At 40.6% G+C, this 25,641-nt stretch overlaps 1 protein-coding gene across 1 annotated transcript in view; it reads left to right on the top strand.

Moving 5' to 3' along the window:
* The window catches only part of col24a1 (collagen type XXIV alpha 1 chain), a gene marked incomplete at its 5' end in the record, with an annotated part of 54,288 nt that overhangs the window by 13,047 nt on the left and 15,600 nt on the right, over positions 1-25,641 (top strand). Inside the window, 22 exons of the mRNA XM_079478236.1 lie at positions 2,852-2,896; positions 3,928-3,981; positions 4,137-4,181; positions 5,986-6,039; positions 6,312-6,356; positions 8,412-8,465; positions 8,587-8,631; positions 12,938-12,991; positions 13,089-13,133; positions 14,173-14,226; positions 14,301-14,354; positions 14,807-14,860; positions 15,895-15,948; positions 16,033-16,086; positions 16,269-16,313; positions 16,471-16,524; positions 16,712-16,756; positions 22,231-22,284; positions 22,358-22,411; positions 22,497-22,550; positions 22,749-22,802; positions 23,116-23,169. Of these exons, the coding sequence (XP_079334362.1) occupies positions 2,852-2,896; positions 3,928-3,981; positions 4,137-4,181; positions 5,986-6,039; positions 6,312-6,356; positions 8,412-8,465; positions 8,587-8,631; positions 12,938-12,991; positions 13,089-13,133; positions 14,173-14,226; positions 14,301-14,354; positions 14,807-14,860; positions 15,895-15,948; positions 16,033-16,086; positions 16,269-16,313; positions 16,471-16,524; positions 16,712-16,756; positions 22,231-22,284; positions 22,358-22,411; positions 22,497-22,550; positions 22,749-22,802; positions 23,116-23,169 (1,125 nt within the window). The remainder of the gene's footprint in view (positions 1-2,851; positions 2,897-3,927; positions 3,982-4,136; positions 4,182-5,985; positions 6,040-6,311; positions 6,357-8,411; positions 8,466-8,586; positions 8,632-12,937; positions 12,992-13,088; positions 13,134-14,172; positions 14,227-14,300; positions 14,355-14,806; positions 14,861-15,894; positions 15,949-16,032; positions 16,087-16,268; positions 16,314-16,470; positions 16,525-16,711; positions 16,757-22,230; positions 22,285-22,357; positions 22,412-22,496; positions 22,551-22,748; positions 22,803-23,115; positions 23,170-25,641) is intronic.

Here is a 25,641-nt window from a genome sequence, read left to right on the forward strand (position 1 = left end):
TCGCTGCCGTCCTCTCAGCGGCGTCTGGATTGGGTTATGGATGTGTATAAAGACTCAGTGTAATTCTCACTTCCTGAAGCCCAGGAGCCGACACACTTCCTGTTAGAACCTGAGGAGGGGTCAAAGGTCATGATTAGAGAAAAGGTCCTGTGTGGGGTGTCGCTGATGTTGCATCTTCAAAAGAGCTCAGTTTGTGCAAGAGGTAGATCGTGTAACTCAAACACAGTTTAGAGACGAAGGATGAGACATTTGAGGAGTGCCCGCTGCAAAAAATACATTCTCAACTAGTTTAGTTCTCATGATTTCTATGTTTTTGGATGAGAGTATATTTTGTCGAGGAACAGCGGTGCAGAGGATATAAGGGTCACAGTTCATCCTGCTTTATATGGTTTTGCTTTTTACACATTTTTAAAGGGATCGCTTCACCCAACAATGGTCCACATTCCGCCCAAATTACAATGGTCGAGTGAATTGGGACGATTGTTTTGGTCAACTGCTCCTTTAAGAGAATACATCTATATGTTAAGATAAATTCTAGTTTTACTGCTATCGTGTCTAATACATAAATCATAATAAAGACTTTGAGTGTTAAAATTGAATGCTTATAAAAAATAAACGGCATAATTTTATGGGAACAGATGCTACTTTCTGGAATTCTTGTCTGGTCAGATTTGCAAATCGTCAGATGTTTTTGCAGTTTTCAGACCTTAAGTTAAGTGTAATTCTTTCTCCTGTTGTCAGTATAAACATGCATTATCCATGCCTGCATCTTATAAAAAGTTTTTTTTTTCATTTTTAAGGATTCATTTAATCAATTTTTGTTTTTAAACATGATAAATCACTTGCAAGAAAGCATGAAACGTGGTGCATGAGAATGTCTCAAGTTTATGTTTTGATGAAAACATGGAGGGATTGCCGTAGGAAATAATCGGTGTGTTTTATATTTTGGTTTAGTTGGGAATGGCAGTGATGCCTGAGGATTGATGACCGGGGCTTGTTGTGGGTCAGCGTTTGGTTCAGAGCGGCCCGGTGAAATTGGATTTCTGCTTGGCACCGTCCCAAGAGTCCAGTTAAGAGTGTTTGTGAGTGAAAGTGAGTTTGCGTTGGAAATAGATCCTGTTTGGACAGCGCTGATGTTTTATTGGATTCAGAGGCAGTGAGCTGGTTTTAGAACCGTCAGGTGTCAAATTAACCTGGAAAGTGATAAAAACACAACTGTTGCTTTGAGTGGGTGAATCGTGGTCTGAGATTGAGGATCAGGGGCCGGATTCACGGAACAGATCTTTTAACAAAATATACGATTGTTCTTGAGATAAATTCTTGAGACGAGCACCTTCGTAAGAATGTTCGTAAAAACATTTCTTAAAACGTTTTCTTAAGAATATCTTTTAAATGATATGATTACACTCGCTTGCTCGTATGGTAACTGTATATGTTTATCTATACAATAAACTTTATGTGCATAAGAAGCTCATTGCATTCTCATATAGCCTATATACTGTATATTAGCATGTTATGTGTTAAACTGCATTGACGACCGCATGTTAGCTAATATGTTAGCAAGCGTTAAAAATTCCCTTTTTTTGTGTGTTACTACTTCGAGTCACTTTGTTCTAAAATTATGTAAAAAGCGGTCTGTGTTTCATGATGAAAGCTAAAGCGAGCTAGACCTTATCATTATTATATCAAAATAAATATTCTTTAATTGCAAGTTAATGTCAAATCTGGCCCAAAACAATACAATACACGTCACATGTGAAACAACCAAATACATGTATTTAACATCTTACCTTTTGAGATTTAAGACAAGCGCGAGGCTGTCTTCATTTTAAGATGAAATTTACGGCAGAATTCGGATTCTTCTAAATTTTTTGAGAAAATCTTTAAGAACTGTCTTAAAAGTGTTTTTTTTGGGAATAAACTACCTTTTTTTCTACCTTTTTTCTTAAATTATAATTAAGGATTAAACATGCCAGTTAAGAAGAATTTTCTTTGTTTTGCAAATCCGACCGCACATCTTTTCAGCAACATCAGCTTACTAGCCCCGTTCTATTGAGTGAATATAAACGTTCAGATTGTTTTGTGATGTATTGCTGAGTAGATCTTATCCATCCGTTTTGAATTAGACGGTGAAAACCGTGTGTTCTGTTTTAGATCAAGCCAGATTGAATGTTCTCTGAAACAAAGCTGTTTGGCCTTCCACGTTCACTTTAGATAATCCCGAGTGCAGTGCACTTCAAATGGTGCGTTTATAGGTCATTAGTATTGAGCGTGTGCACTGTGCACTTTACCGACCTCAGGCAGAAGGCCCAGATCAGGGCAGGCATAAATCACTGTGACCTCTGACCTCTCAGACCTGGAATTTTCCAAACCACGAAGTTGCAATGCACTGAATTTCTCTCCTCTCAGTCCAACGCACAGCGCCACCCGCTGGCAAACAGGCATCAGTACCACCGACCCCAAACCTTATATCAAACCTTTACATTCAGACTGCTGACAGATTTGTAGATTCAATGAAAACTTTACAGATTTCAGGTGAAAATGTTTGGAGGTGAGCTGTTCGTCGTACCCTCCCTGTCTCACTGTCGTGACTTGTCTTTCTTTCACGAGGTCTCGCTGGGGCTGTCAGACAGTGAAAACTTTAAAGGCTTCTGACAGGTCTCAGAAAATTCCTAAACGCTGTTCGTCTGCGTCGCCGCTTGAACTTTAGGAAACAAAATCCACAAAATGTACTGCGCGACTACACATCTAGTCTATCTCTCTCTCTCTCTCTCTCTCTCTCACCGCTTGTTTTCTCTCTACATATTGTTGGTCTATAGTCATAGTGCTTTTCTTTTGTTTTCACCTGCAGGGACCCAAAGGCTATCCAGGACCAGCGGGTCTGCCCGGAGAACAGGTGAACACTAAAAACAAACAGTTATTGTGAACGTTTAGTGCTTGTGTGTTGTGAAGTTTGGTTAATAGTGCCATACGCACAAAAAACAATCTTAATCTTTGGCCCGTAACTTCCAAGCAGTAAAACGTGAAAAACATCTTGTACAGTACATTGAGGGAGAGAAGAGAGCTATATTTAGACAGCAGAACATCAATGAGATTTGTGCCAGTGGGCAACCACCCAGAATCCCCCGACGAACACAAACTCCTTAGCAACTGTAAAGCAACACCCTGGCAACCGTCCACACTTCCTTACTGAAGCAGGTTTACATGCACAACAGTCTGATAACAAAGAGTCTACATTGAACTCTTTAAAGGAGAAAAAAATTAAAAGTGTATTTACGAAGTTTAAGCTAGTTGATAGAATAAAAGCTCTTATTTAACTTATTTAAAAGTTCTTATTTCGTGCAAATGAGAAAAGTTGAATTTTTAAATCTTTAGCTTTGATAATATAACATTATTTGTGGCTTTAACGTGTTAATGTAGTTAAGCTGACGAATATCATCAAGCACTTTTTTGTACGATGTCTGATCGGGATCTAAATTGAAACTTCATTCAGCCAGTTTTACGGGAAACTGAATCTAAAACAAGTTTATTTTCTTCACATTTCACTTGTTGGTTCAGGATACAATTCTCTCTCTTTCTCTCAATGTTTGACATGGCATTAAACTGCATGAGTTGTACCTTTGTACCTCCTCAATAATCGTCGCCGGAAGGTTCTGCAACTCAATATGATGAAAGTTTCATTCAGTCACAAAGCGCAGTCTTTATATCCAGTCACCTGATGCAAAGACGATCCTCGCTGGAGTCCATCTCGCCCCGCGTCCAGTAGCAGTCGTCTGGACTTCAGCCAGGGTCACCCGACACACCCGTCTGCCCCTTGGATCTTAAAGAGAGAGAGAGAGAGATGCCACAGGGAACAAAAGGGTCTCTATTCACCCGCTGGCAAATCTTCTCATCCGTCATTCACATGTCTCTTTCTCTTGGTTTTAGGGTGTGCCGGGACTGCCGGGCGTAGCTGGGGCGACAGGTTACCCTGGCAGGCAGGTGCAGTGACCGATATCCACTAAAACCACAACAACAGAAAAATACACCACATAGAATTGAATGTGTTATTTTTAACCAGGGAATATTTATCCTTAAATCCTCCATATATCTTACCGGCTCAAATACTGATTTTCCGTTTCTTTTTTCTCACGTAGGGTTTGGCTGGACCTGAGGGAAACCCGGGACCTAAAGGTGTTAATGTACGTACATCATCATCTCTTGTTTTTCTGTTGAAATGCTGTGACAGCGCAGTCTTCATATCTCGAGCAGATCAGACAGACATCCGCGTTTCACATCGACACTGATCTGAGACTGATCCTGTAAGGATTTGAAGACGTTAGATTAGTGAGAAACACTTGGAATGTATCTTAATAAACCTGCAGTTTTTCAGATCAGAATATTACAAATTCTTATGTACAACATTAACCGGTTCAAATGGGTTCACTTATTTTCTTTTACTTGTTTGAGAGGCTGTTTACACGGAAATGTTTTAATGCGTTTTGGCTGAAATACTTGAAAACGGCTCGTTTTTGAAAACGTCTGTGTTATTGTCTCGGAGTAAACTTTTACAATGAAAAAAGAAATTACAATGCCTATTTTTGATGAAATATTGCTGCGTGAATAGTTTATCAATGTGGGTCATTCTCTCCTAAACTTTCCGGGTCAGCCTGCTCCATTTCATAATGCAACATTTGTTTTTATCCATCCAATCAAATCGCAGAGAAAGACGAAAGCCACGCCTTCTATTTTTCTCGAAGGAAATTCCATTTGACTTGGAAACGCTTCAAAATACGGAAGTAAAAACGATCGCAACTTCCAGTTCACAGGGGACTTTAAAAACAAAAAAGGGTATTAAAAGTGCCACTGGTCTGGCATGTGCAATACAGCGTCTTGTCATGGTTTTGACAACGGTGTCGTGTGTATGTGAAACTTTTTTATAAAAGAAGGAAAAACTTTTCCGTTTACTACACCACGTACACTCAGACCCTTGTCCACATGAATACGGATATTTTTAAAATCGCATGTTGACAGCGCTTTATAACGTGTTTTAATGTGGACGAAGACATTTTGGATAACGTAGGATGAGAAACTCTGTTTATAAAAATACCTGCGTATGTGTGGCTAGGCCTTAAACTGATGTGATGAATGAGTCATGGCAACATGTGTTTTACTGTAACTTGTGAAAATAAGCAATTACAACTTTGCTTATAACAAAAGTTTAAAGTTACAGCAACTCATCACCAGTCAAGATTTAAAATAACAGGATGAAAAATTGACGTGTGCTGCTACTTTGAATATAATTCAAAAGTTTTTCACATACAGAACAAACATCAAGCATTTAGCCACAAAATTGTTTGGGTGTTAGTTTTCTTTTTCAGCAGCGATTCGGAGATCAAAAATTACTTTCTTAATCTGTGATTTTGTCTAGTTTTCCGGTACAAATGACGAGACGACAGAGAGACAGAGAGACAGAGAGAGAGAGAGAGACAGAGAGACAGAGAGAGAGAGACAGAGAGAGAGACAGAGAGAGACAGAGAGACAGAGAGACAGAGAGACAGAGAGACAGAGAGAGACAGAGAGACAGAGAGAGAGAGAGAGAGAGAGAGAGAGAGAGAGAGAGAGAGAGAGAGAGAGAGAGAGAGAGACAGAGAGACAGAGAGAGAGAGACAGAGACAGAGAGACAGAGAGAGAGAGAGAGAGAGAGAGAGAGAGACAGAGAGAGAGAGAGAGAGACAGAGAGAGAGAGAGAGAGAGAGAGAGACTTCTTTCATCATTGACTACATTTGATCTCACTTAACAACACAGAAGAATGTGACGCTTGAGGCTCCGCCCCCTACGACAAACAAAGCATTAATCAATTCATCTCTCTCTCTCTCTGTGAATAATCAAAATGTGTAAATATGTAAATGTTATTTGAATCATCAGATGCAGTTGCTGAAATAACATGAAGAAACTTTAAATGTGAGGTTAAGGTTTGACACGTGTGTGTGTGTCTTATGTCAGGGCTTCATCGGACCACCAGGAGTTGCAGGACCACCCGGACCGGAGGGCGAGAGAGTAAGTTTAACACTGAACACATGTGTGTATGAACTGAAAATGAGTTTACGGTAGATGAACATACAGCGGAAGTCTCGTAGGCAGACGTGCAGCATACGTCCGGGCCAAACGTTGAGACTGATGGACATATTTGACAGTGAATGACAAACGGTTAAACATCCTAAATATCAACTTGAAAGACAGAACAGAGTTGAGATTGATAATGTCCTCCGGGGCAGAAGGACGGATGTGAGTTGCTTAAGTAACTGTGCTCTTCTGAATCTGTGCTTCAGGGAATTCCAGGTCCTGCGGGAATCAAGGGACCTAAAGGAAGACAGGTAACATCTCTCCCTTCTGTTTCAAGCGTTCGTTTTTAGTCATTATGCAAATAAGCGATGCGTATCTGTGACGGCCGAATCATGAAGTTACTTGTGCGCGGAAAAAGATTATCATCTGGCCGCCAGCTGCACTATCCCGAGGAATCACAGAAGAAAGATGTGTTTAAAAAAAACATCACAACACATTCTTTAATTCCTGGAGACATCAGGAGGTCTGTTTCTCTGTCTGATGTACATGTGGGTAAAGTTTCTTTCAGAGCTCAGACGATTTGACGGAGTTCTCAGTTGTGTATCAACAAAAAATGCGATGAGACTTTTGATTGCAGACACATCGTTGACATCTCTTCTAAAACTCTAAAACTACATTTGTGATGTGACTCTTTTTCTCAAGAGAAACATCTGAGATACACATGAGACCAAAGTTGCTCTACTTGCAATGTCTACGAGAAACATTGAGCTTTTGAAGAGATCTCATCTGTGGTTTTTGTGTTGAAATTAAATAATGCTCCAATGCATCTCAGTAGCTGTTTTGCAGATTGTAAGACTGTGATGTAGTGCTAGAAAGTGTCTTCTATTCCCTGCAGAAAAGTCTTAAATGTAGAAGCCTGTTAAAATCACAACAGAGGTCTGGGCACAATGCCTGCTGTCTGCAGGCGCGAGTGATTCATCACAGAGACGTTGAGCGGATGAAAGCTTGTTGGAAAACATTCAGAGGCCGCCGGGGTCTAAACGACACAACATGCACATCCACTCCCAGCGCTGCATCAGTGCATGAACGACCGCATGTGCTGCACCATCACATTAAAACAAACTCGGCTTTCTTTGTTCAATGCGAGACAGAGTGGAAAAAATGTCTCATAAAATATTCATACAGTATATAAATCAATCACTAACTGAAAGGGATTACTGTGACTAAAATGAGTTTCTTTCTTCTGCCGAACACAAAAGAAGATATTTTGAAGAATGTCGATCATCAAACAACACTGAACCCCATTGACTTCACAAAACCACAGAGACATTTCTCTAAATATCTTCTTTTTGTTCCTCTATAGAAAGGAGAGTCACGTACAGACTTACAGCCACCTTAAAAACGAATTAATGACGACAGAAATGTAACGTTCACTTTAGGATATGTGTTTAGATTTTTGTAAAGCTTTGTCTCTCTTTTTGTTATTACACAATTAAAAGTCATTTAAAGCCACAATATGGAATAATTTTGCTGTGAAATATCCCCAAATCCCTTGCACGGTGTGATATATTTCATGGAGTTGTGTACTTACATGATCCCGAATGTTCCCAAGAATGTGCAGATCCAGAGAAATTCCTATTTAAACTAAAGTCCCGTCTCTTGTCTCTCTTGTGTTTGTCTCATATCAGTGACTTAATATCCGCTGCTCCTCACGACCCTCAGTTTCCGGCTGTAGAAACTACGGCAGAAGTGCTTATACAGCATCCGTTGTTCTGTTATTATTGATCACGATTACTCTTTGGTGACTAAAGGAAACACAAACAAGCATAAACGTAGTTTACTTTTCAAACGACGACTGTATGACTGTTTTAAACACGTTAAACTGTGTAGCATTACGCTACCAAATCAATCGTTAAAGTCCAATATCATTCACAGGGTAACGTAGCTTTACATTCCACGTTTCTTGTAAGATAATTTATTACAATGACATCAAATAAAAACTCATTCATGACCTCGTCCGTGAACATGATGGGTGATCTCCATACGCCTCTGGATGGTGAAAACCATATGTCCCATAATTCCACTTTCCTACACAACGTCATGTAGTTGTTTCTAAAAGTGCACCATCTAGCTGTCCAAATGTATATATTGTGGCTTTAACTTGGAATTTTTCCAAACTTTGATCAATGTTTGAATTAATAACGGCGTATCATCAGACGAGCACAGCGTCAGATTATCACTCAAAGGATCGGCAGACGCGTGTCTGGTGTGTTGCATCATGGAACAGTTTGGCCTCGGGCCGCCAGCGTTCAGCAGAACATTGAGTGATGTGGAAAGATGCTGGAAACTCATCTGTATTTTTACAGGGTGTTGTGGGTGATGCGGGTGAGAGAGGACCGCCTGGACCGGACGGAAATGAGGTACACAATCTCTGCTGTCATCCGTTAAACCCTGTTAAACAACCAGATGCTAAAAAGACAGATCACGATGAAGAATGATATTGTTTTGTAGCTGAATTCTGTTGTTTTGTCTGTTTTTTAGGGCCCTGTTGGGGGATCCGGCAGCGGTGGTTTCCCGGGTCTCAGAGTGAGTCCTACACTTACATAACGTGTATATATCATTCCTTACACACAAAGCAGAAGCATCATGTGTGCTTTGATCTAGTGGTTCAGATGATTTGTTTTGTGTCTGATGATGTTTCTGAAAGTCTTACTTTGTTTGACTACACTCACACGAAAGGTTCTTTGTGGCGAAAAAAGGTTCCTAAGATTATAAAAAGAAAGATGGTTCTTTAAAGAACCTTTGGAACAAAAGTGGTTCTTCTGTGGGGTCGCCTTTTAAGCACGTTTATTTTGAAGAGTTGAGCGGTAACGGTGTCAGGACGTCATCAGTGTGTTATTGTCCTTTACTCTTCTGCTACTGTACAGAGTTGAGTTGAGTATGGGGCAGTCGTGGCCTAATGGTTAGAGAGTTGGACTCGTGACCAGAAAGTTGCCAGTTGGATCCTCAGGGCCGGAAGGAAACGACTGAGGTGCCCTTGAGCAAGGCACTTTACCCCTACATGCTCCCCGGGCGCTGCAGTGATAGCTGCCCACTGCTCCGGGTGTACGTGTGTTCACCACTTGCTGTGCGTGTGTTCACTACTCACTGGACGGGTTAAATGCAGAGGTCACATTTCAGGTATGGTTCTCCATAACTGACAAATAGGTCACTTTTCACTTTCACTTGAGTCACACCAGTGGCTCCTACCAACAAAATATTAATAACATCACAACGCTTCAGTACTGGAGATGAACTTTGTTTTGGCGAAATATTTTCTTTGAAGAAGATAAAAAAACTGCGATTATAAAGAGACGCAAGAAACGTAACATCCATTAGTTGAGTCAAGCATCAAGCATTAAAAACCAGCAGACCTTTACTCCTGAATAATATCAATTCATTCATCATTAACACATGTTTAAAACACCAAATCAATTCAAACTTTGCAAGATCTTTCCGTGCTTTCTGATAAATAACATCTATAAAAAAGTATTAATAAACACTACCTTACAGTCATCACACACCATATGACCATATTTACTTTTCTAAAAGTATGAATGGTCATGTATGCACGTAAGCTAATATAAAACTGAGCAATTGAATAAAAACAACTCATTAAAAGATTTAAAATATTGTAGGAAAGAGAGAGAGAAATAAAGACTGAAAGAGAGGGATAGAAATAATTACAAAAATGTATTAAGAGAGAGAGAGAGACATAAGAAAATGAATCACTTATGAGATGAATATCTCACGAGCGATTGCGGTCACTTCTGGTGGGCGGGGCCTCGTCTGATGTTGTCCAGAGTGATGTAGATGGTTCTGCGGTGAGGACTCGTCTGTTTAAACACACGTGTGAGAGGACGAGTGACAGAGATATCAGACGCTTTCTCCTGATGATGTTCCTGGGATCAGTTTTTCAGCGTTAGTTGACTTTTAGAGGCGTGGAAATCGGTTTAGTGCAGTAAAACGGCCTGTTAACCGTGAGCTTGTTCGTTTACGGTCTAAGTTTGTGTAACATCCCTGCAAGTCGATCGTTCAATCACTGCTCATCATTACGACATTACTACAGTTCACATCAAGTTCTTAGGTTTGTTGTTTTTTTCCAGGCCTCAGATCAGCAGATGAATGCAATACAGCACATGTTTACTATCTTTTTCCTCTTTGACCTTTTTTATCACATCTCCCGGGGAAATGTGTTTTTATGACGTGTGTGTATAAGATGTGTTTTTTTGCAGATAGATTAAGTCTTTACAATCCTCCTCTATAGGCTCAATAGCTTAGTGGATGTTCTCTGAAGCTTTGTTTTTATATCTTGACAATAAAGACTACTGGAGAAAGAGTGGTTAAGAGTGGGTGGTGGACATAAACAAGCACTTTAAAAAGAAACATACCATGATACAGACTTTAGATGGGCTTACGTTCATTGAAATATAATTCTAGAACACTTGATGGTAGTGAGATGAAGGCATACGCTAGTTTGACAATTTATCCAAAGGTGCTGCGAAATTAAAATGTCTAAAAAACGTTTCATAAATAAATGGCAAATGTGTGAGTCATCTGCTCGTTTACATGTACATTTAGTCATTTAGCAGACACTTTTATCCAAAGAAACTTAGAAAGGAGGCAAACGAAAAGCAATTGGAACAACATGAGGACAACAAAGAGCATAAATGCAGCAAAAACTGGTCTCATATAGCCCAACGCTTTGGATAAAAGCGTCTGCCCAGTGCATAAATGTCAAATAAATGACCACAGTATACAAAGCAAAGGATTTTATTTTTATAAAGGATAGAAAGAGTAAGAGAAATAGAAGTCAGAACTATTCGATCAGGTGCTGACGGAAGAGATTTTTTAGTTTTAAGGATGGCTACCGAATCTGCTGCTCCTCCCCTTCAACAGTCAATATGCTGCCGGTTCCCAAAGCCCTTGAAAGAGAGAGTTGCGTCAACTCCATTGACTCCAATGGAACAGTTTTTTTCACAGCAATAGCGGCTCATGGAGACTCACTAGTTCCCGGAAGTTACTATTGCATGAAGCTGCAGCAAAACTAACCGATTGTGGCGTACCTTCATGGCCGTCTTTTGGGCAATGCAACTGTTGCGACCGCACTAGGCCCCGCACTGTAGGGGGCCCCGCAGCAAGAGTAAAAATCTTGAATTGATTTAAGTACTTTAGTTTTTTTTTGTAGAATCAGTTTACTCAAAGCTATGTAAGTCATACTGTTTTCACGTTTGTGATACTTCTTTGCACAGCGTAGTAGAATGAGGGCCTACTGTGTGGAAAGAGTCAGATGCAAATGTGCCTCCTTCACAGAAACGACAGTGGAGTATGCGTGAACGAAAACATCTGAAAATGCACAGTTTGTTCTCTCGTGCAGGATATTTTTACTCGCTATCACAAACAGGTATTGTTGTTTGTTACTATGGCATCGCTTGCGTTTAACGCCCTTCTCCTGTGAAAAGTGAACCCTCGTCACAAGAATGCTATAATAATGATATGTTATATAATTTGCCTGTGCTTTGCCATTTATTTAACATAAACGATTTTCATTTCGTATTTCCTTCAGAAAGATTTATATCTTACACAATGTAGGCCGTGATTACTCTTTTTGTTAACTTATCTAACGTACATGTTTTTTATTTTCGTTTCTTGTTTATTTTTAGCTTGATGTGTGCTGTGATTATTTATTTTATAAGGTCTGTGTTTAATATAAGCAAACGTTGTTGTACTTTTTTATAGTTTTGTTTGTTTTTCTATTAAGAAAGATATTGAACCCACCATTAATTCATGCAATCGACATTCCGAAGTGAAATGCGTCTCGTGCAGGGCCGCATCTTCGACCAGACCCCACAGCAAACCCCTCACCCCCGGTACCACCGGCGTTTCTACACATCGATTAACCGGTGGGAAGATTTCATCGCCGCAACATCTGAAGGGTCCATAAATCATGTCATACACGAAATGTTGAACTTCGGTTGTCGTGACTCTATCTCAACGGCTCTGCTGGTTCCATTTCAAAATACAATGGCTGTTTTTATACATCCAACCAATTCACAGTGAAAAACACAAGCCTAGGGAAGTAAAAACGATTGCAAATTCCGCTTTACGGGGACTTTACATCCTAAAATGAAAATATTTCAAAACGAATCAGCTTTATTTATCAGCCATTTCTACTATACCTTTAGGAATTCAATGTATATCATTTAAGAATTTGTATTTTTGTAAATCCCCACTGTTGGTAAATGTTCCATCCATCACAGTATATTTGGTGCAGAAACACATGTGTATTTTGCTGTACAGTATGAACTGTTCCGTGGTGATTTTGGTGATTTTGTTTTCATGGGATTGTTTTTAAGAATGTGCCTGTAAAAGATCAAATGTTCCTTCAGAAGATAAGAGAGCTCCGGCTGATGTCAGGAGTAAAGGTTGCCGGCGTGTGTAAAGTGAGACCGGATTACATTGTCAGGATTCATTTCAGAGACCTCGCGTGTGAAGCTTAAATCAAAGTCTGTGGATTTGAAGTTTCCTGTCACTTTGGAACGTGTTGCTTGTACGAAGGGAAGCATTCATAGCGGCTCACGTCATGATGTGGTGGACGGGTGGATCTGTCATTCAATGTCCATCACACCACAAAATCTGTTCAGAATGATTCAGTACAGTGAAGGAGAAACGATGTGGCTGTTGAGTCGTGTCTTCTGTCAGTCGATGTGCTGCTTCGTCCTGTTCTTCAAACGCTCATGAGTCACTTTTGATTCTGTGGTAGAAAACACAGAAGTGTGATTTTATGGATGTTTCAGGAATGATGCTCTTTGATTTTGAAGGAATCTGATGCTGATGTCTTTGTCTCTCACAGGGTGACGCCGGGCCTGAGGGACCTCATGGATTTCCAGGAACTGTGGGACTTCAGGTAACATCCGCTCGCATTACCACTCCATCTGTTTTGTCTTAATCTCATTGGCCGGACATTGAAGACCCTCCCGCTGTACTTGTTCTCTGATTGGCAGGGCTTGACGGGAGGGGTGGGGCCACCTGGAATGAAAGGTGATAAGGTGATTTAAATATTTCTATTATTGTAGTGAACATGTAAACTTAAAAGGGATATTTCAGAGGCAAATAAAAAAAAAACTGTTTTACTCACCCTCCAGGCATCCTCACTGAATGTGACTTTCTTCTTGAAGAATAATGTTATGTCAGTTATGACACCACCATCTTTTTTCTGCCAACTGGTAGAATGGGAGTGAATGGGGGCAATTTTTTGAAGCCCCAAAAAGTCCATCCATCAAAGAACGGTTCGACTCGGCTCCACGACTCCGCTATTAATGTCGATGTCTAACTTTCGTTATCCTTTGTTTTTCCGGCAGGCTTAAGTTCCAGTGATGATCGCAGCCTTTTTCGTTTTGTTCCAATAGAATGGCGTCTCCTCTGTTCGGGAGCTTTCGTCAACGTTATTTGCTGGAAAAAAACAGCTTCAGGTTCACGCACAGCGTAGGGAGAACGGAAGTTAGACATCAACATTAATAGCGCTCTCAATGTGGTTGTTTCGCTTAAACAAACGCATGGATTCACTCAGAAGACCTTTATTAAGACCACAGAGCCGTGTCGAGCTGTTCTTTGATTGATGGATGCACTTTTTGGAGCTTCAAATAATCGCCCCCCATTCACTCCCATCTCCCGCTTGATAGAAAAAAGATGTTGGTATTATAACTCAATTCTTCAAGAAGAAAGTTATATTCTTTGCCTGTGAAATATCCTTTTAATTCCTGTGCTGTAATGTGCATATGTTTTAAAGTCAGTACAGGGTTGTTGTGCAGAATACAGTATATCACGATAAAGATCCATTCAATGTGAAACTACTTGAAATAAAAAATAATCATGTTGTAATATGTCGGTTAATGACTTCCTCGTGTTTTTTTGTTTGGAGTGCGTCTCACTACGTATTTAATTTGTTTCTTTGTTTCTCTCACATGTAAATAGCCTCTAGCGGCCCTGTGAACTTGTATATTTAGCAGAGGTCTGACTAGCGGTGATCTCATGACGGCGGTGTGTTATAACTTTATTCTGTAATCTCTGTGTTACTGAATGATTTAGGCAGAACCTGGGTTCAGAGGGGAGCCTGGAGAAACTGGTTACCATGGTGACAAGGCAAGTTTCAAGCAAAGCCTGAATGAAATATTTCTGTATAAACGCGCTCATTTTTTTATTTGGTGTTGTTGTAGGGAACGGTTGGGAATACCGGACCACCAGGACCTCGTGGGAAACCTGGTCCACCTGTAAGACCATACGTCTTGTTCATGATCTTTACAGACTTTAGTTTCTTCTCAGCTGACTTGGATCTATTCTCTGTTATATTTATGTTGCTCTGTTATATTAAAATGTTAATCCGTATGTTTGTTGGCGGCGATATTAGATTTAGTTTGGTTTAATCTCTGACGTTCTGGTTTTTAATGGTTATATCTGGCGTCGCGGCTTGTTTTGATACTTCCGACGGATTGTATTTATTTTGGGTCAAGTGCACGTCAGGAAAAACTGCACCTCCGTTTGGCGGGGGGGAAATAAAGCTAAATAAAATTAACCGCCCACCGCTTCTATCGGCTGACTAACCCTAAACAAGAAAGTATTGTCCAGAAACCTGCTGCTGGAAATCTGAGACTTGTGTTTTTTTAGGACTTGGTCTGAACGTTTGGTTGCGTGAAATTCATTATTGATGTTCTCTTTCTGAAAGGGGAAAGTGGGGGAACGGGGACCACAGGGACCTCCGGGGCCACCGGGACCTGAGGTAAGAGAAACGTCACGTCACAATTCAAGATGGGACTTTCTGACTTGTTTCATGCATGTTTTTTGTTTTAACACCATCAGACACAAATCCACTGAAATCTCTTGGCGTGTAAATAGGCTCAAAGGTCTGATTGTTTGACACCAGATTCATGGACATGTCTGTTGAGGATGTATAAAGTTTACCGTCTGCAGGATTTGGGTACATGTGTCTATCAGATGTCGTAACTCAAAACCTTTTTTTCATTGAGCTGTTCTGTAGTTTTCTACCATGATGCATTAATCACACATACTCTGTTTATTGTGTTGAATAAATAGCTCCGTGTAAACGCAGTGTAAATTGTGTTCTTTTCAGTGATGTGTTCCTCTTCCTCGAGGTCTGTGTTAGTTTTGCTTTTGATAATCTTGATTTGTCTTTTGTTAATGATGAAATGTAACTGTGGCTCGTCAGTTTAAACACAGAAGCATCTGTGCAGCAAATGGATGAGAGCGTCTGGTCCACTGTGAGGGTCTCTGATGACGTCACAGTAGTTTGATATCAGCCCTCTAGTGGCGCTTCTGTGTTATTACACGCTGTGTTCCTGTTTGTTGAAGTTAATATTTTTTAATATTGAAAACAAATCAAATATACTACCATGTCTGGAAAATTAGATACTAACATCAAGTCAACAATATCTTAATACATATTTCTGCTTCTAACGGTTACGTTATTTAAAGAATTTCCTTTCATTTGATGTCACAAATCGTTCTTACTTTCAAATTCTACAGCAGTTCTGTCCTTATTTCATTGATGGGTTTGCCGTTTCTGTTGAAGACCACTTTTGTGGCGTAGTCACTTAAAAATAAAAAGCATGCAATGTTCTTCACGTGTGTAACCTCCATCAGTATCCCTCACTGACCCTTATTTATACTGAGTGGGCGTGGTCTAGTGACAGGTGGGTGTGGCTGAACTGACAGCCATTTATCACCTGATGAGGTCAATGTGAGGTCACAGTGTATTTTCAGGTATTTTTGACATTTGTTGTCTGTGTTTGTTAGGGGTTTCCAGGAGACATCGGTGCACCAGGACCTAACGGCCCCCCGGGACCAAAGGTACAGAAAATCTGCTTTATTTTAAACCTTTGAAAATGTTGAGCTATCTGTGCTTGTGTTCAACAACACCTGAATGATCTTTAGGGTATTCAAGGAGTCAGGGGGCCCCAAGGACCACCAGGGCCAAAAGGAACAGAGGTAAAGCTGAATTTTGCTTTTCTGACTTTGTGTTTCTAGACATGGAATGATCCAAACAGAAATGGTGAATAGAACTGTATAGAATACAGTAGGTTGTGTTTCATCATTGACAGATGTACTTTTTTCTCTGGTGTGTAATGATGTCTGAATGTTTACTAAAGCGCTTCCGTGTGTTTCTTAAGGGAGATGAAGGTCCCCCCGGTCCGCCTGGAAGTCCTGGTCTCACTGTGAGTGACGTTCTTGGTTTCTTTTCAGAATTGACTTTGATTAAACTCTGTTTTCTGTGCCGTGTTTGACACACATGCAATACGAGGTTACTGGAAAGATTTAAGATGTCAGGTTTTGACAGTGAAACTGGTGTAAGCGTGTCTCTCTTCTCTACAGGGCAGACACGGTCGGAAAGGTTTGATTGGAGAACCTGGACCTGAAGGTCTGAAGGTGAAGAGATCACACACCTTCAATATCATCTGTGTGCCAAACACGAAACCAAAAACCCATAAAAGACTCCATTAATGCATCAGTTGTTTTTCTTCTCAAAGATAAAACACACAGATATATTAAATCATGTTTTGTTTACAGATGTTTCTGGGATTTTATGTTAAACAGTTTCTGGTCTTTGTCTCAGGGGGAAACCGGAGATCTCGGGAATATTGGGAAAATTGGCCCTCCTGTAAGTAGAAGTCTGTCTGTCTGTCTAACAAACAAACTGTATAGCAACCACTCACAACACAGAACATCATAGACAACCACACAGAAACACCCTAGCAACCACCCTTTACCCTTTTCTTTCTGTCATTCTATTCATACATATAGATGCCACACCGAGCGCTTTGGCCCATTTGCGATAGACTTGGAAGATTATTCACTCTCATTAGGAATTGTGAGAATTTGTGTTTTTATTTTCTGATCATCGTGTTAAGTTTCGGTGTTTGTTTTCCTGTGATCCTGGGATTGTATATAGCTTTCCTGTGATCCTGGGAAAACCTTCCAGATGCTCAGTGGTCAGATCATGCTGCTAGCAACGCCAAGGTTTTGATCCCAGGAGATTCCACATAGTCAGAAACAAATGTATAATACAATGCAATGTAAGTCGCTTTGGATAAAAGTGTCTGCCAAATGCATAAATGTTTATCATGGCTGTGTTGTGAGGAACTGAAGGTTAAAATAGCTCTAAAACTCATTTCATGAGAATGTTGTGATGAGAGAATTTGTTTTGGACACATGCTGAGTTTGCATTTGGAAAAGCGTTAATCTTGTCGTCCTGTTTGATCTTCAGACGGGAAGAAAAAGCACATTTAAGAGAAATTATATATATATCAGGAGACGCACAGCGATGTCGTCCTGAACACAGTCATAATATTTGCGTTCTCGTTGGCATGTGCGTGTGGTGTAACATGTGTGGAGGATTAGAGTGCAGGGGTCCGTCAGCCCCTCGTCTGTTCAGCAAGAGCTCTTTAATGAATGCCATGACATCACTTTCCAAATGAACAAGATGAGAGCAGATGAAGGGAAAAGGCTGAGCTGTAATCTTTTCTGTTGCTTTATGGCTTCTTCAAAGCATCTCCACACAGTGTAGGGGCCAAAAATGATGTCCAACTCTGGAAAACTAATGTCTTTGCTTTAATTGAACAAATATATAATACAAAATACAAAATTGTCTTTGTGTGAATCTTCAGAAAAGTCATGAGATTAGTTTGTTAAACTTTGCTGGGCCGTTTGTTTTTATGAATGAATGAAACCTCTGATGCATCTAAACCACAAACCAAAGCAAACAAATATCAACAACTGGAGGTTAAGGAGAGATAAATGAGAGCTGTGGTGAATGTACAGTTTTTGTTCTCAGAGATTTGAATGATGTGAAATTCTGTTTCTGGCAGCTCATGGGCTCTTCTGGGAAAATGTGTAAAAGCTCCTCGATCCCATCATGCACTGGGAGATACTGTAAACTTGATCTCTCTCCAGTAAAACATCTGTGTACATTTGTCTGGAATGCTTTCAAAAACATCTTTTCTTGTTTCTTCAGAAGGCTGAACTTGAGGATTTGTTCCTCCTGTCCTGCTATTATTTCACTCTCTGTTCTCAGATGAATCGGGCATATATATATATATATATAGCGCTATGGGATCTAAAACGTCCCCATGATGAAAAAATACTTTGAACACAAATAATATGATCTCTGATCACAGCTCTTGGTGTTCAATTGATAATGTGAGCACAGCATAAGACATTTTTGAGTTTTCTTTTGAAGCACATAAAGAGACACATGTGAGATTACATAAGAGGAGACGGTTTTGCCATTTGTTCAGTCTCAAAGTTTGTTGACAGAGAACTTAAACTCTTAAATCTCTTATTTATGGTTTTGACTTCTGAACACTTACATTGAAATATCTGGACAAAAACTTTTGATGGATATTATATCACATGATTCTGTCAACCCTTTAAAAGTTATTTCTGCGTTTATTCATATTTATTCAAAAACACACGTGCACACACACACGCACGCACGAACACACACACACACACATACTGTACACACGTGCACACACACATACACATACTGAACACCCGCGCACACACACACACACACACACACACACACACACACACACACACACACACACACACATACATATGCAGACACATACTGTACACACATGCACACTTACTGTACACACCCACATACTGTACACACACACACTTACTGTACACACACACACACATACTGTACACACACACACTTACTGTACACACACACATACTGTACACACACACACATACTGTACACACACACACACACACACATACTGTACACACACACATACTGTACACACATGCACACTTACTGTACACACACATACTGTACACACATGCACACTTACTGTACACACACACATACTGTACACACATGCACACCTACTGTACACACACACACACACACACATACTGTACACACATCCACACTTACTGTACACACATGCACACTTACTGTACACACACACTTACTGTACACACATGTACACTTACTGTACACACACACATACTGTACACACACACACATACTGTACACACACACATACTGTACACACACACACACACACACACACACACACATACATACTGTACACACACACACACACACATACTGTACACACACATACTGTACACACATGCACACATACTGTACACACATACATACTGTACACCCATGCACACATACTGTACACACATACATACTGTACACACGCACACTTACTGTACACACACACATACTGTACACATACACACACACATACTGTACACACACACATACTGTACACACACATACTGTACACACATACATACTGTACACCCATGCACACTTACTGTACACCCACACACACATACTGTACACACATACATACTGTACACACATGCACACTTACTGTACACACACACACACACACACACACACACATACTGAACACACATGCACACTTACTGTACACCCACACACACATACTGTACACACACACATACTGTACACCCACACACACACATACTGTACACACATGCACACTTACTGTGCATGTACACACATGCACACTTACTGTCCACACATGCACACTTACTTTACAAACACACTTACTGTACACACATGCACACTTACTGTACACACATACATACTGTACACACATGCACACTTACTGTACACACATGCACACTTACTGTAAAAAAACACACTTACTGTACACACATGCACACTTACTGTACACACACACATACTGTACACACATGCACACTTACTGTACACCCACACACACATACTGTACACACACACATACTGTACACCCACACACACACATACTGTACACACATGCACACTTACTGTACACACATGCACACTTACTGTACACACCCACATACTGTACACACACACACTTACTGTACACACCCACATACTGTACACACACACATACTGTACACACACACACTTACTTTACACCCACACATACTGTACACACATGTACACTTACTGTACACACACACATACTGTACACACATGCACACTTACTGTACACACATACATACTGTACACACATGCACACTTACTGTACACACACACATAGTGTACACACACACATACTGTACACACATGCACACTTACTGTACAAACACACTTACTGTACACACATGCACACTTACTGTACACACACACATACTGTACACACATGCACACTTACTGTACACCCACACACACATACTGTACACACACACATACTGTACACCCACACACACACATACTGTACACACATGCACACTTACTGTGCATGTACACACATGCACACTTACTGTACACACATGCACACTTACTTTACAAACACACTTACTGTACACACATGCACACTTACTTTACACCCACACATACTGTACACACATTCACACTTACTGTACACCCACACATACTGTACAGTACACACATGCACACTTACTGTACACCCACTTACTTTACACCCACACTTACTGTACACCCACTTACTTTACACCCACACATACTGTACACACATGCACACTTACTGTACACCCACACATACTGTACACACACACACACATACTGTACACACATGCACACTTACTGCACACACATGCACACTTACTGTACAAACACACTTACTGTACACACATGCACACTTACTTTACAGCCACACATACTGTACACACATTCACACTTACTGTACACCCACACATACTGTACAGTACACACATGCACACTTACTGTACACCCACACACACATACTGTACACACACACACATACTGTACACACACACATACTGTACACCCATGCACACTTACTGAACACCCACACACACATACTGTACACACACACATACTGTACACACACACATACTGTACACACATGCACACTTACTGTACACCCACACACACATACTGTACACACACACACACATACTGTACACACACACATACTGTACACCCATGTACACTTACTGTACACCCACACACACATACTGTACACACACACATACTGTACACACACACATACTGTACACCCATGCACACTTACTGAACACCCACACACACATACTGTACACACACACATACTGTACACACACACATACTGTACACACATGCACACTTACTGTACACCCACACACACATACTGTACACACACACACACACATACTGTACACACACATACAGTACACCCATGCACACTTACTGTACACCCACACACACATACTGTACACACACACACACATACTGTACACCCATGCACACTTACTTTACACCCACACATACTGTACACACATGCACACTTACTGTACACACACACATACTGTACACACATGCACACTTACTGTACACACACACATACTGTACACACATGCACACTTACTGTACACACACACATAGTGTACACACACACATACTGTACACACATGCACACTTACTGTACACACATACATACTGTACACACATGCACACTTACTGTACACACACACATACTGTACACCCATGCACACTTACTTTACACCCACACACACATACTGTACACACATACATACTGTACACACACGCACACACACACACACACACACACACACACACACACACACACACACACACACACACACACACACACACACACACATACTGTACACACATGCACACTTACTGTACACACACACATACTGTACACACATGCACACTTACTGTACACACACACATACTGTACACACATGCACACTTACTGTACACACATGCACACTTACTGTACACACACACATACTGTACACACATGCACACTTACTGTACACACATGCACACTTACTGTACACACATGCACACATACTGTACACACACACATACTGTACACACACACACACACACACACACACATACTGTACACACACACACACACACACATACTGTACACACACATACTGTACACACACACACACATACTGTACACACGCACGCACGCACACACACATACTGTACACACGCACGCACGCACACACACATACTGTACACACACACACACATACTGTACACACGCACGCACACACACATATATAAGTTCTTGTATTGTCTCTTTTCTATTGCTCATCTTTTGACCCTCATTTATCATCTGTGTTGTTTAGGGTGCAGCTGGGCTGACTGGAACATCAGGAGTGATCGGACAACCTGGAGAAAAGGTCAGAAGAAAACTAAAAGCAGTTTGGTCACTATCAGAGGGCAGTTTTAACATGTGTGTGTGTGTGTGTTTAGGGAGAGCGGGGTCTTCCTGGTGCTTTGGGTCCTCCGGGAGAGAAAGGCTCAATGGTAATGAATAACGTTCACAAACACCTTACACCTGTGTACATTTTCTTTGTTAACTCTGTGTTTTCTGTCTTGTTTTCTGTGTAAGGGTTATCCAGGTCTTCCAGGGGGTCCTGGCGACTTTGGCCCACAAGGCTCACCAGTAAGTTTACCCATAATCCTTTGCTCTATGAGTTACTGCAGTTTCATTCAAAGATGAATAATACAAACATGTATAATTATCAGAAACAAACCTCAAAACTACCTCTGAATTCCTGTGAGGTTGTAAATTTGTGGTATTTCTCTCGTTTGACTCTAAGTTTGTTGTTTTGTGTGCGTGTGTTTGTGTGTGTTTCTCGAGGGTCCTCAAGGGTCACGTGGAGCTGCAGGTGTTCCCGGACTGAAAGGACGCAGGGTAAGAAAGTGACCCGTCTGTTTCTGTGTTGTGTGAATGTTGTCACTGAAGCTACAGTCAGAACATTGCTCTGATTGGTGGAAACCTGACAGACAGATTTGGCTCATTATCTGACAGAACACATGAGAAACATGAAGCGATGATGTTTGTGTTTGGTCTGACGTGTGTCTCTTTCAGCTATGATTGAACTGCAGGAGTGTTTATGAGATGGAGCTGTGATCCTGAAAGGCCTTTCTCTGTGTGTTATTTTGAGATCATACTCTCGTGACATCAGGACGAGGAGCTTTGATACGGGTATGTTTCTGTATTACAGGGCCCAAGAGGTGCTGACGGACCTCTAGGTGAAGCAGGTCCTGAGGGCATAAAGGTACACACTTACTGTACACACACACACACACACTGTACTTACATTTACATTTTACATTTACATTTATTCATATGGCAGATGCTTTTATCCAAAGCGACTTACAAGTAGTTTTTTACAGTGACACATTACTGCAGAGTAGAGGTCTTCTCGGGTCCAAAGATCTTTACCCGACCTGAAATGACCCGAATCGCTTTTTACCCGAACCCGAGACAGACCCTATAACGTTTTTATTTTAAAGCCCGACCCCAGACAGACCCGATAACGTTAGACCCGAATCCGACCCATCATATATATTTTTTAAACCCGACTAGACCTGAATGTAAACCGACGTGTATTAATGAAATTGATATGAAATGAACACGTTGATCCTCTTGTTTTGCTCTGGCAAATTGCGCAAACTGAGGCTAAATGGGTTGTGCCAGTTCACTTACTCACCTCACTCACTCACCTCACTCACTCACTCACTCACTCACTCACTCACTCACCTCACTCACTCACTCACTTACTCAGAATACAACACACATTCACTCACTCACTTACTCAGAATACAACACACATTCATTCCCTCACTCACTTACTCAGAATACAACACACATTCACTCACTCACTTACTCAGAATACAACACACATTCCCTCACTCACTTACTCAGAATACAACACACATTCACTCACTCACTTACTCAGAATACAACACACATTCCCTCACTCACTTACTCAGAATACAACACACATTCACTCACTCACTTACTCAGAATACAACACACGTTCACTCACTCACTTACTCAGAATACAACACACACTCACTCACTCACTTACTCAGAATACAACACACATTCATTCCCTCACTCACTTACTCAGAATACAACACACATTCACTCACTCACTTACTCAGAATACAACACACATTCACTCACTCACTTACTCAGAATACAACACACATTCACTCACTCACTTACTCAGAATACAACACACATTCCCTCACTCACTTACTCAGAATACAACACACATTCACTCACTCACTTACTCAGAATACAACACACGTTCACTCACTCACTTACTCAGAATACAACACACACTCACTCACTCACTTACTCAGAATACAACACACATTCATTCCCTCACTCACTTACTCAGAATACAACACACATTCACTCACTCACTTACTCAGAATACAACACACATTCACTCACTCACTTACTCAGAATACAACACACATTCCCTCACTCACTTACTCAGAATACAACACACATTCACTCACTCACTTACTCAGAATACAACACACATTCATTCCCTCACTCACTTACTCAGAATACAACACACATTCACTCACTCACTTACTCAGAATACAACACACATTCACTCACTCACTTACTCAGAATACAACACACATTCATTCCCTCACTCACTTACTCAGAATACAACACACATTCACTCACTGACTTACTCAGAATACAACACACATTCCCTCACTCACTTACTCAGAATACAACACACATTCATTCCCTCACTCACTTACTCAGAATACAACACACATTAACTCACTGACTTAATCAGAATACAACACACATTCCCTCACTCACTTACTCAGAATACAACACACATTGACTCACTGACTTACTCAGAATACAACACACATTCATTCCCTCACTCACTTACTCAGAATACAACACACATTCACTCACTCACTTACTCAGAATACAACACACATTCATTCCCTAACTCACTTACTCAGAATACAACACACATTAACTCACTGACTTAATCAGAATACAACACACATTCCCTCACTCACTTACTCAGAATACAACACACATTCACTCACTCACTTACTCAGAATACAACACACATTCATTCCGTCACTCACTTACTCAGAATACAACACACATTCCCTCACTCACTTACTCAGAATACAACACACATTAACTCACTGACTTAATCAGAATACAACACACATTCACTCACTCACTTACTCAGAATACAACACACATTCACTCACTCACTTACTCAGAATACAACACACATTCACTCACTCACTTACTCAGAATACAACACACATTCACTCACTCACTTACTCAGAATACAACACACATTCATTCCGTCACTCACTTACTCAGAATACAACACACATTCACTCACTCACTTACTTACTCAGAATACAACACACATTCACTCACTCACTTACTCAGAATACAACACACATTCATTCCCTCACTCACTTACTCAGAATACAACACACATTCACTCACTCACTTACTCAGAATACAACACACATTCACTCACTCACTTACTCAGAATACAACACACATTCACTCACTCACTTACTCAGAATACAACACACATTCCCTCACTCACTTACTCAGAATACAACACACATTCACTCACTCACTTACTCAGAATACAACACACATTCACTCACTCACTTACTCAGAATACAACACACATTCCCTCACTCACTTACTCAGAATACAACAC

Source organism: Barbatula barbatula, assembly GCF_947034865.1.
Source record: "Barbatula barbatula genome assembly, chromosome: 17".
Lineage (NCBI taxonomy): Eukaryota > Metazoa > Chordata > Actinopteri > Cypriniformes > Nemacheilidae > Barbatula > Barbatula barbatula.